The sequence below is a fragment of the Cavia porcellus genome, unplaced genomic scaffold, assembly GCF_034190915.1.
Source record: "Cavia porcellus strain 051 isolate PalLab524CR breed Dunkin Hartley unplaced genomic scaffold, mCavPor4.1 scaffold_25, whole genome shotgun sequence".
NCBI classification, from domain to species: domain Eukaryota; kingdom Metazoa; phylum Chordata; class Mammalia; order Rodentia; family Caviidae; genus Cavia; species Cavia porcellus.
In genome coordinates this window covers 51,406,413-51,420,067 of record NW_026947508.1, presented here as the reverse complement: position 1 = coordinate 51,420,067, position 13,655 = coordinate 51,406,413, and the positions used below count along the sequence as shown (strand labels likewise).

The 13,655-nt window shown below is 37.5% G+C and overlaps 1 protein-coding gene across 1 annotated transcript in view; it reads left to right on the top strand.

The window, feature by feature from the left end:
* The window catches only part of Fyb2 (FYN binding protein 2), a 101,623-nt gene extending 91,397 nt beyond the window's left edge, over positions 1-10,226 (top strand). Inside the window, exons 18-20 of the mRNA XM_013146244.3 lie at positions 8,775-8,931; positions 9,027-9,060; positions 9,368-10,226. Coding sequence (XP_013001698.2) covers positions 8,775-8,931; positions 9,027-9,060; positions 9,368-9,380 — 204 coding nt within the window. The 3' untranslated portion in view covers positions 9,381-10,226. The remainder of the gene's footprint in view (positions 1-8,774; positions 8,932-9,026; positions 9,061-9,367) is intronic.
* Positions 10,227-13,655: the final 3,429 nt, after the last annotated feature.

Sequence of the window (13,655 nt, the reverse complement as noted above, 5' to 3'; positions counted from 1 at the left end):
AGTTTTGTCTTTCTGCCACTCCACCCTTATACCTTGTGCTCTAGCAACTGAGTCCTGCTCATATACATGTATTAAAATGTTGATAAAATAAACTACCTTGTCTTGCTGTTTCATTTCTCGTAAGTGTTTTCTTGGTCTCTTCTATCATGTATACACTTGCTTCTTTCTCCGATTTGTGTAAGACCCAGTTGAGGTATCTCCTCTTAAGAAGCCTTGCCTAAACTGCCTGATGAAAGAAATTACTCTTCTTTAATGTACTTTATACAATACTCTTTTGCTCACTGCAATTACGTGTTTATCATGTTAAAACTGTAAAGTCATGAAAAGTTGTCTTATTTATCTTTGTCACCTGCAAGTAAGACTAACACTTTGTAACTATCCAAAACTTTTGAACTCAACTGAAATAGTAATGTCCAATAAACTTCTCATAATCACCATAATTCTTATTGGGAGCAAAACTGATCAAGGTCACTGTATCTAGAATAATCCTGTGGTCTGAAACCACTTAAACTGTGATATTACTTAATTAGGTGAAAAACAATAATATAGCAATTACTCGTTGAGAAGACCCCTACATTGTACCTAGTGCTTTTTACCCTCATTTAATTTTTGATGGTTTTATATGAGGCAGAAATTCAACCCCCCCAAATATACACACAAATGTATGTGGAAGATGAATAATTGCCTTCCAATTTTATAAGGCATGTTTACTAAATGTTGCAGTAGTATATAGATAGTGCAGTTTATACACGGCAGTCATAAAAATACAAAAGGTGGTTAAAAGAGAATGCACACAAGCAGGAAAACATGAGCTAAGTCATGGCAGTAACAAAACTATATGGTGTATTTGAAGGATTATCACATTTCATGTTTCAATAAAGGGGAAAGGGATGGAAAGTTGGGGAATGACAGTATATGAATGTCAAGCTAAGAAATGTTACTCTTATTCCTAAAATGGAGACATTACAGAACTTTATAAACCGGAAGTTGAACTGATCTAATTTGCACCTGAAGAAACTTTTGTGGTTTTACATAATCAATGTCCTGAGGAAGGACAGCTATTAAGCGGTAGGATGGGTGGGGTAGGGGGAAGGTCTACCTTGTAGATTATACCTCTTGGTATTGTAAAATTGATCTTATAATTTATCATCCAAAATGAGAACACTTCAAGGAATGGAAGAATTTTTTTAAGCAATACTAGAAATTAAACCTGGGACTCTGTGCATGGAGGGCACATGCTTTCCCACTAAGCTACATCCCCAGCCCAGGAGGCACTCTTAATCATAAATATTTGGAAATGGAGACATTATTGTAAACACACTGTCATGACAAAGAGAGGTATTTGGTCACCCAAATTTGGTGAAACAGACACCTATAACCTACATATTCTTGATTGTTTTTTTCTGGTAAGCAGGTTTCAATACATCCAAAGGTTAAGGATGCAGGGGCAGCTAGTTTATCATATAGAAAAAAAAAATTTCTATAGAAATTGTATTACCAGTTTTTTCATAAATGCACCTTTGATTATAAATGAAGCTTTCTCACCTGTGAAGCATTATCACACAGACTCACTGGAAAAGTGGAGTGGACAGGTCTGCAGAGGAGGAGCTGGGCAGATCTGGGGTGCCCTCACTGGCCTCTCTGCGTGTCTGGAGGACTCTGGATTTCTGCGCCCAGACTGCTGGAGTTCCCTCAGGCTTCCAGGTGCAGTGAAGGAGAGAGGCGGGTTTAAGGCTTCCACATCAGCCTCCCCATTCCCGGCTTCATTTGGAGACCTGCTGAGCTACCGATAGGTGGGCTGGCCCACACTACCAGCCTAGCCCAGCCTGTTTAGCTGCCGCGCCTGGCCACAGGTCTGCAGAGGAGGAGCTGGGCAGATCTGGGGTGCCCTCACTGGCCTCTCTGCGTGTCTGGAGGACTGTGGATATCTCTGCAACCAGGGAGGGTCCACAGGTTCCTGAAGCACTGCGGCCTGTGGTGAGTACCCTAACCCGGCTGCGATTGAAGAACTGTGGAGCTTCCAAGGGGCAGGTGGGCGCACAGTGTCCCTGGGCCCAGCTTGTCTGGAACTGCGGAGTTCTGAGCAGGCAGAGGAGGGCCACTGGTTCTGTAGGCCTAATGGCTTGGAGTAGCGCGGCGCCAGAGTCCCAGTAGCTCCAAACATAGAAGGGGATTTTCAACAGATCCTGAGGAAGCTTTCAAGTAACACTTGAAACACAGAAATATAGGAAAATGACAAAACGAAAGACCAAATTACAACCTCAAAACTCCAGCCCATCTCAAGAAACCCTAGGAGCGATGTATATAGAAGAAAATATATCCCATCCACCTCATATATCGGACACAATAGCCACTGAAATTGACAAGCAACTCCAGGAAGCTTTAAAGAAATTCAAACTCGAAATAATCTCCCAGATAAAAGAAGAAATGATAAAAGAAATGAAAGAGATTCTAAATATATCTAAAGAAAACACAGATAAAAAATTGGAGGAACTAAACAAAAAGATAGAATCCCTAGACGAGCAATATAAGAAACAAACAGAATACATAATGCAGATGCACAGAGATATACAGGAAATAAAAAACTCCACTGAAAGTTGTAAAAACCGCCTTAATGAAAGTGAAGATAGAATTTCAGACCTTGAAGACAGGATTGCAGCTAGTGAACAGGAAAGGAAAGATCTTTTGAAAATAACAAGGAACCAGGAAACAACAATTCAACAACTGCAAGACGATGCAAAGAAGAATAACATAAGAATGATAGGGATTAATGAAAGAGAGGGAGACAACATGAAGGATGTCAGGAGGATATTTAGAGAAGTAATAGCTGAAAATTTCCCAAGCATGAGATCAGAAACTGACATCAGGATCAGTGAAGCATATAGAACTCCAAACAGTCATAACCAAAATAAAACTACACCCAGACATATAATAGTCACCATCCCAGAAATCCAACACAAGAATAGATTATTAAAAGCTGTCAGAGAGAAAAGACAAATCACTTATAAAGGAAAACCTATCAGAATCACAGCAGACTTCTCAGCACAAACGATAAAGTCAAGAAGAGCATGGAGTGAAGTATTCCAGATCCTAAAGCAAAATGATTTCCAACCAAGACTGATATATCCTGCAAAACTATCATTCAAAATAGATGGTGCAATACGATACTTCCATGACAAAGAACAGCTGAAGAACTTCATGAACACCAAACCAACCCTGCAAAAAATATTGAAAGACAGTTTAGATACACAAAGGAAAAAACCACTAAGCAAAGCAAATAATTAAACAGAACCGAAAGATAAAGATGCAACAGCAGAGAGATAACATTCCTACAATTAACCAGCATTTAACAGTAATAACCATTAATGTAAATGGTCTCAATGCACCAATCAAAAGAAACAGACTAGCAGAATGGATCAAGAAACAAAATCCAACCATATGCTGTTTACAGGAAACCCATCTAACCCAGAAAGATACTCACAGACTGAAAGTCAAAGGATGGAAAACAATTCTTCATGCAGCAGGAATCCAAAAAAAGGCAGGAGTAGCCATTCTGTTTGCAGACAACGTGAACTTTAAACCAACAATGACCATAAAGGACAAAGAAGGTCACTACATACTCGTAAGGGGAAAACTCCAAGAGGAAGAGATAACTATCTTAAATATATACGCACCAAACTCCAGAGCACCCAGTTATATAAAACAATTATTAACAGAAATGAAAACTCAAATTATCAGTAACACAATTGTAACAGGAGACCTTAATACACCACTGACACCAAGGGACAGATCAACCAGACAGAAAATGAGCAAAGAAATAACAGAACTGAATCACACCTGTGAACAAATGGGTTTGATAGACATATACAGAATGTTCCACCCAACAACATCAGAATACACATTCTTCTCAGCAGTACATGGATCATTTTCTAAAATAGACCATATATTAGCTCACAGAACATATTTAAGCAAATGCAAAAGAGTTGAAATCATCCCTTGCATATTATCAGATCATAGCGCTCTGAAATTAGAAATTAATGACAAAGGATACTGCAAAAATTCCGCAAACACATGGAAACTAAATAACACACTCTTGAGTAATCAGTGGGTCACAGAAGAAATTAAAGAAGAAATTAAACAATACCTAAAAGAAAATAAAATGCAGATACAACTTACTGGAATCTGTGGGATGCAATGAAAGCCGTTCTGAGAGGAAAATTTATTGCACTGAGTTCCCACATCAGGAAAACAGAACGAATACAAGTAAATAACTTGATGCTACACCTCAAACAGCTAGAAAAAGAAGAGCAAGTCAAGCCCAAAGCCAAAAGAAGAGAGGAAATTATAAGAATCAGAGCAGAAATCAATGCAATAGAGACTAAGAAAACAATCCAAAGAATCAACGAATCAAAGAGTTGGTTCTTTGAAAGAATAAATAAAATCGATAAGCCCCTAGCCAACCTTATTAAAAAAAGGAAAGAAAAAGCTCAAATTCATGCAATAAGAAATGAAAAAGGAGAAATCACTACAGACCCAATAGAAATACAGAGGATCATCAACACCTATTTCGAAAACCTCTACTCTCAAAAGTTTGATAACACAGAAGAAATAGACAGATTCTTAGAAGCATATGAAGTACCAAAGCTAGATCAAGAGGATATAAAACTGTTGAATAACCCAATCTCTGCTAATGAAATTGAGAATGTAATTGGGTCCTTGCCCACCAAGAAGAGCCCAGGCCCAGATGGATTCACTGCAGAATTCTACAAGAAATATAAAGAAGACCTAATGCCGACACTCCTCAAACTATTCAATGAAATTGAAAGGGAAGCAATCCTTCCTAAGTCATTCCTGGAAGCAAATATTACTCTAGTACCAAAACCTCAGAAAGACCCAACTATAAAAGAGAACTATAGACCGATCTCCCTAATGAACACAGATGCAAAAATCCTCAATAAAATATTGGCAAATAGGATCCAGCAAATCATCAAGAAGATTATACACCATGACCAGGTGGGATTCATCCCAGGAATGCAAGGATGGTTCAACATACGCAAATCAATAAATGTAATCCACCATATCAATAAAGCCAAAAATAAGAATCACATGATCATCTCTATAGATGCAGAAAAAGCCTTCGATAAGGTCCAACACTTATTCATGATAAGAACTTTACAGAAAATTGGAATAAATGGTCTTTACCTCAATATAATAAAGGCCATTTATGACAAACCAACAGCCAGCATCATACTAAATGGCCAAAAATTGAAAGCCTTTACTTTAAAATCGGGTACAAGACAAGGATGTCCTTTATCACCACTCCTATTTAATATAGTACTGGAAGTACTAGCCAGAGCAATTAGGCAAGAAAGAGAAATAAAAGGGGTAAAGATAGGAAAAGAAGAAGTTAAATTATCATTGTTTGCAGATGACATGATACTCTACATAGAAGACCCCCTAAGCTCCATTGAAATACTCTTAGATACAATAAATAAATTCAGTAATGTGGCTGGATACAAAATCAATACTCAGAAATCAATAGCATTCCTATACACGAACAACAAAATTACAGAGAGGGAAATAAGAGAAACTGGACTATTCACATTAGCAAGCAAAAAAATGAAATATTTAGGAATTACTCTTACGAAAGAAGTGAAAGACTTATACAGTGAAAATTATAATACACTGAAAAAGGAAATTGAAGATGATCTCAGAAAATGGAAAGACATCCCTTGCTCATGGATAGGAAGAACAAACATTGTGAAAATGGCCATTCTCCCAAAACTGTTATACAGATTCAATGCAATCCCAATAGAAATACCATCAACATACCTTATAGTTCTAGAGAAATCACTCCTAAATTTCATCTGGAACCAGAAGAGACCTAGAATCGCAAAGGCAATTCTAAGCAGCAAAGACAAAGCAGGAGGCATCACAATCCCTGACTTGAAGTTATACTACAAAGCAACAGGAGTAAAATCAACATGGTATTGGAATCAAAACAGAGCTGAAGATCAGTGGAATAGATTAGAAGATACAACCACAACTACGAACACACTCAACCACCTTATTTTTGATAAAGGAGCCAAGCAGGTTCACTGGAAGAACGACAGTCTCTTTAATAAATGGTGCTGGAAAAACTGGCTCTCCATTTGCCGAAAACTAAAGCTAGACCCATGTCTATCACCATGTACTAAATTAAAATGTAAATGGGTCAAAGATCTGAATATTAAAACAGAAACACTAAATCTATTGGAAGACAAAATAGGTAGAAACCTTGGAGACATAGGAGTAGGTAAAGAATTCATGAACAGGACTCAAACCGCACAGGAAATACTTCCCAGAATCAATAACTGGGACCACTTCTTATTAAAAAGTTTCTGCATGTCAAAAGAAATCTCCAGCATAGTGAAAAGAAAACCCACAAACTGGGAAAAGATTTTAGTGAACTCTCTCTCAGACAAGGGCCTCTTGTCTAAAACGTATAAAGAATTAAAGAAACTCAGACCTCCGAAATTCAAAGATCCAATCCAAAAATGGGCATCTGAGATGAATATGCAATTCTCAGATGAAGAAATGCAAATGGCAAATAAATACATGAAAAAATGCTCATCATCATTGGTCATTAGAGAAATGCAAATTAAAACCACACTGAGATACCATCTCACTCCTGAAAGAATGGCCAGGATCAAGAAAACCGACAACAAATGCTGGAGAGGCTGTGGGGAAAAAGGAACTCTCCTGCACTGCTGGTGGGAGTGTAGACTGGTACAGCCTTTGTGGAGATCTGTCTGGAGATTTCTCAAAAAGTTGGGACTGGAAATCCCATTTATTCCAGCTATTCCACTTCTAGGCATATTCCCAGAAGAACTGAAAGCATCATACCACATTGATATATGTGCACCTATGTTTATAGCAGCACAATTTATAATCGCCAGATCTTGGAAACAACCCAAGTGCCCATCAACTGAGGAATGGATAAAAAAGTTGTGGTATTTCTATACAATGGAGTATTATTCAGCTATAAAGAAGGATCACATTGAGATATTTATCAATAAATGGGCACAGCTTGAGACCATACTCATAAGTGAAATAAATCAATCTCACATGTGTGAATACCGAATAGTTTCCCTAACGTAAGTAATGATTCAAATATATAAAAATATGTGGTAATCATGATTCCCCATTAGGTGGCCTTGAAGCCTTATAAAGTTTTCACTCATTAATTAGAAAGGCTTTATTCTGGGCTTCTTGATATGAAAATATTTGAAGCTAGAGTATATGAAGTTTTACCCAAATATTTCAAGGAAAAAGACACTATGGTAACTACTATTAAGTCAGGTTATAAGGTGGTGAAGTACTAGGTTATTGAAACAGTCATGCTGTGACCTCTATTGTTATATTGTTATGTCCTGTTTTATCTCAATCTCCCCCTTGTTTCAAAAAAAATTATTTATTCATTTCTTATGTTTGTCTTAATTAAAGAAAAAATTCAAAAAAATTAGGATATATAAATAGTAACTCTTTTCGATTTCCTATTAACTTGTTTTGAAGTCCTGTAGTACTCCCACGATCTTGTTTTGACTGATTAGACTCTGTTCCATTCTATATGATAGTATCAAGTTTGAAGACATAGGCAACTACTTTGAAGACAATAAGATTCACTAAGATACCCATTCTGGTTTGACTATTGTCTTCTTTGGAAGTCCTGTAATGTTTACAACGCCTAAGTTTTATTGGTCTTGTTCTCTACTGTTTTTTCCAACTTTATAATATCTAATAAGATAGACAATTCTTTTTAAGGAAACAAGGGACAACGTTGATAACCATTGTTGATAAACTTGTACTCTGTTCTACACCATGTGCTACGTCTATCCTTGGTATTGACTGACAGCTTTGTTTTGCCATATTTGACTGTATTCTTCCCCCCCCCCCCAAAGAAAGTAATAAGCACTAAGGAGTAATAAAATCCAAGATGTGTAAATTTTGTTGTAAAAAAGAGAGGGAAAAAAAAAAAAAAAGAAAAGGAGCTCTAACGGATATAACAGCAAGTGTGTTTGGGGGTGTTAAATAGCTGACTTTATCAATGTTTTTGGAACATTGAACACAGCTGTTTGCAGTCTCCCTGTTTGAATGTCCACCTTGTGTTCTTTGATACTGTGATTTGAGGAACTATTTTCAAGAAAATAGTGTGTAATCTACTAGCAGGTAATTTCTTACCGTTATGGTTTTTTGTTTTGTTTTGTTTTGTTTTGTTTTGTAGTTCTGTATTGCGTGTACCCTTACGCCGCTTTGGTTTGTTTTGTGTTTTTCTCTTTTTCCTCTTAAATAGAAAAAAAAAAAAAAAAAAAAAAAAAAAGAAAAGTGGAGTGACCCCTCTGCACGCAATAGGCATCTGAACACTATAAGGAGCTAACAAGGAGGGCTTATTTAACTTTCTTTTCTAAGCTCAAACTTTATTACTGTAAGAATCAACACACTGTCCACCATACTGAATTTATACCCATTGCTGTAGCTTTCATTATCCACCAGGATTCACTTTAGCACCATTAGAAAATGGATGTGAAAATGTTTTGAAAGTATAATCATACAAACATTACTACAGAATCTTATTTTCTTAAATGACTTTCTTTTGTGTACCTGCCTGTTATTCCGTCTTCCCTCAGGTGTTGCTATGGGTTTTTCTGAGGTTGCTATGATATTCTCCACTGCTTTTTTATAGGGAGAAATAACTACCATGTAAGTATAACCTGACTAGTAATTTCTCATTTCAGTATGACAAAGAAATTACTGTCATCAACAGAGCAGTGGTATGTTCCAATGATTCAAGAAATGGAATATTCGATTTGCCAATAACTGCTGGGGAAGAACTGGAAGTCATTGATACCACTGAACAAAATCTAGTGATATGTCGCAATTCAAAAGGCAAATGTAGGCAAATATTGACTTATTAACCATGAAATTTCTTAGAAAATTTTAAAGCATTTTCTTTAAACTTCAGATTAACAGTATTTTTGTTCCTATAGATGGATACGTACTCATTGAACATCTAGACTTCAAGTAAGTGGTTTGATTTTATCTTAAATCATGAGTTCTAAATACATAATAGATGTTGTATGCATTAGTCTCAAGGGAAAACTACCTACCTTACTGAAACTTAGGAAAAGTCAGTTAGGTATGAAAGGCCCTATCTGTCCTTTAAGGATTACCTGGAGGAGATGTCTTTACTGTGCCTCTTCAGTTTCTTATACCAAGCATATTTTAAACACCTGAAAAGAGCATGAAAATAATAAACTGGATAAGAAATTTCCCAGAACTTTCCTCACTGTGGCCTTGGCAGTTTCAGTGTTTGTGATCTTCCCCGCAGGCACCAAGGATGATCCCCCAGACGGTCCTGATCAGCTGGAAGGCCTGCAAGAGTGATGAGCGAGTCTAGGATCTGATCCTGCCTTGCAGCAATTTACTCAAAATGAGACGGACTCTCTGGAAATTTGGGGAATGCAGAAGAGAAAAATGAACACAAAACCTCAACATTTAGCATTGGTTTTACTCCTAAAAGTCTGTCTTCCAATGTCTGTTTCACTTCTGGTTCAGGAGAACGTGAAGCAGCCTGCGTTCATCCTGGAGCACTTATTTTTGAGCTGTATCTAAACCAGCAGTCGTGCCTTATGGTACTTACTCAGCTGTGCAGATGGCTGATTTGCTTCAACAATAATTTCTAATTCTGGTGATGCGCACCAGAATTATATTTGGTGTAATTCTGAACAGTGAATGTAGCCAAGGTCTGTAAATGCCCAATTTAAAGTGCAGTCTTAAAATAATTATGGCTTAGTCTTCAATATTTTAAAAAGTATACGTGTCCTTTTTGCTTTATCACAAAAACAAAATTGGATAAATGCTGTTCAAAATTGGTTTTCTTTGGGAATAGTGTGCTAAAAAATAACTTATTCCTAAATTCAACCAGTTTAAGAAATGTCTAAAAACATTTAACAATATCCAATACACACATACACACTCTGTATTACTTTAAAGCATCTTAGTGCCTAAAATAAAAAAAAATTATTTTATGTTCAAAACCCTATTTAAATACAATTTATATGTGTTTTCATTTCATGGGAAGTAAATACAAATTAAAAAGCAGCGCTGAAACACACTGTACTTTTAAGTGCTATACACTGCATGTCAATGAGATTAAATTCTACATACGCATCCAACTTTTTAAATTGTAGTTTTATTGGAACTGAAAAACTGAAGAACTGCATTAAGTTCCGTAAGCAGGGTGACTCTCGCCTTAAAAGGTACTGTATAATGGAATTTGTTTCATAACTTCATCCTTTATAACCTGAGACTATTTTTAAAGCTTCTATATTGTTGTCTTTTCTTCTGCATGTTCCAAATGGCACTTGCCAATAAAAGAAAGGCTAATCTAAAAGACAGAATTAAAAGTATTCAGAGAGTGCAGAAAAGAGGTAGAGGGATTACAAATCTCTTACAAAGTTATGAATGAAACAACCACAAGGTAACAAAGGTGTTACAGAGCAGCTTAGTTTTGAAGACACAGAAGGCAAATCCAGGCTCTTCCTAGGGACAGAAGAGATTCAAGGCAAACGGAGTGCAGTAAATCTGCTGGAAAACAGGGTGTCACGATGGGATGGCACAGGGTGTGCTTGGACTTTTTCTTCTAGCATGGAAAGCCACTCAAGTGTTAGGGAGGAAAGAAATGCCAGCTATTTGGGAAGTGGAGAGACAATCGCAGCAATAAGGATAATGGATTAAGAGACTACTGTTTTTCAATATTCTCAGCAAAAGACCTTAACTAAAGACAGCAACGAGAGACATACATACTACAGGAACCCCAGGAGAAATAAAGGAAGCATCATGTATTGATAAGGTAAGTAAGGAAAAGAATTAGGGAAGTGAGACTAAAGCTAGTGCCCAATACTGGGAATTTATTTCTGCTTGGAAGCCCTAAATTAAATTTGCCCCATAGCAGGCAATGACATGATTCTTTCCAGCTCACAGCCTGTTACAGCAGGCACTAACAGAAGTATAACCTAGGGCAGTGATAAGAGCACCCACGTGGCAGCGGGCTGCATGATAACACTGTAAGCTCTCAAAACATTCACCATCACTGCCTAGGAGGAAGGAAGTAAGACAGACAGGCCATGTTCAACAGCAACTTTTCACACAATAATCCTGTCCAAAGAGAAACATTAAACTATATAGCACTCTTGCCACTTGTCTTAATTTCTTTCTCAGAGCTAGGACAAAAATAGCTAACAACCACAACTTAAGCCAGAGGTTTATTTTGGTTCCATCTTTTACAGGAATTCAGTCCATAAATGGTTGACTCTAGGGCAAGCAGGAGATGAAAAGGGGGTCTGGTGGAAGAATGCTGCTCACTTCATGGTGGCCAGGAAGCGAAGAAGGGAGACACATCCTTCCGGGGCACTCCCATGACCTGCCTCTAAGCAGGGGCCCCTCCAAACAGCAAGCCAGTTACAGTGTCCCATCTCTGAACACACAAGGTTTCTGTGGGACCTTCTAGACCTACACCATAAGAGCACTTCAAACAATAAAGCATTTAAATTCTAAGTAGCACTGTGACTAAACTGAACAGAAACAGTTTTGATCCATGCCCTTTCACACACCATAGAGCCTCTGTTCTAACTCAATGACTTAGTTTTTTGGGTCTCAACTATTTTAGAACAATCAAGCTAAAAGTACTTATCTGTGTGACAGCATTGTTGTCACGCTGTAATAATGTGTTCTCAAATACTTAATACACAATACTATGTGTAGGGCTATGCCTGGCCTTTTCTGAAGTTTGGAAGATGCTGAAAATGAAAAGGATATTTTAAAAATTCAGTATCTTAAAAGAATGGTTGGTATATAATTTATTTTACATAGAAACAGAAAAATGTTTTTTAAATCAAATGATTTTACAGTATAATCCATTTGGATTATACAAACTGTTGCTAATTATGCCTATGATATAGGTTTTCAGAGAAACAAGTGCTTCTATCTGCATATCCACACTTAATGTGGTAATGGTTCTAGTTCACTAATACCCAGCCACATTCCTGAAATCAAAGGATTCAAATTAAATGTTATTGATGGTTTCAGATGTAAACACTGTTAAGACTTCAGTGATGCCCAAGTCAGTCTGTCTCTGAGAAAACAATGTAGCACAAATATCCAATCAAGAGACCTTTTGCTTTAGTTTTATATTAGAAGGTAGCACCCAAAGGCTCTTAACCCTAACAGAGGCTACACTGGCCCACTCAAAAGTTAATGCATAAGTGTGTAGCTTTCTGTCACTGGTCAAATACCTGAAATAAGCAATTTGGGGGGAAAGGCCTGCTTTGTCTCTCACAATTTCAGACACTTCAGTCCATGGGTGCTTGGCGCTACTGCTCCTGATTCTATGGACAGGCAGCACGTCCAGGGGCAGTGCAATGTAGAGGAAGCTGCTCAGCTCCTGACAGCCAGCAAAGAGGCACAGAAAGCCAGGAAGACACAGGGTCCTTCCTTTCATGAGGCCCTACCAGCTAAAGAGCTACAGGTGCCCAAGATCACACCTAGGGGTGTTAGGGGTAAGAGCCAAAAGGTTACAATGGGCAGCAGCAAAGCCCTGCCTTCCACTTCTGAATACCTCTGAGAAGCATTCCAATATGTCTTCTAAGATGACATAGCATCCTTCTAAGTGATCGCTACGGTTGACATTTTTTTCCTACAATACACATCCAGTACTCAAGAAATTCAGGAAAAGACTTTCAGTAAACAAATTTTTCTCCCTAAAGTTTAGGAAAAGCAAATTGAAATCTTGTATATCGTCTGAAGTTTATACTTTACTTTTCACAGAAAATATCTTTCAAAAAATTGATTTTAGATAACATAAACATGGCAGGTGGCAAATTTAAAGTACCTAGTTCACACCTACATTCTTTTCTAGTCTTAGCTGCCATTAGTGTCAACTAACTTTAGTCTGAAGCGACCTGAGCCTTTGGCTCCCTAATTAATGAGCTGGATCCCTGTGATCTCTATTTCCTGGTGTTTTATATCTGTGAATATGTGATGTGATTTTGCAAAAGGGGTTTTATATATGGAATTTAAGTTGTTAACCTATTGACCTTAAAGTGGGTAGATACCTGACAGTATGGTGGGCCAAACTTTATCAAATGGACCCTTAAAACTAGAACAGCAAGACAAAAAGAGTTAGTCGCTGGAGAGCCAGAGAAACGGTGCCAGAAGTAGGAGAAACCCCAAGTATCAACCGCATTGCCAGCTTTGAAGATAAAGGAAGTCACGGGACACAGAATGCCAGTGGTTCCTTGAAGCTGTAACACCTAGCCCACACCAAGAAAGAAAACAGGGTCCTACTGTGCTATCCAATGAAATTCTGCCAGCAACCTGACAAACCTGGAAGCAAAGATTCCAGTGGAGCCCAGCTCCAATCCATCTTTAGTTTTCAACCTGTGAGACTTGAAGCAGAAAAAACAACTAAGTCACTGGATTTCTGACTAGGAGATTATAAATTTGTGTTAAGCCCTAAAGTTTTTAGTAGCGTGTTATAGCAACAACAGAAAACTCACACATGCTGAGGTTAAAAATATAGTATAAAAATGAACAAAGATGGTGTGAAATCTCTAATC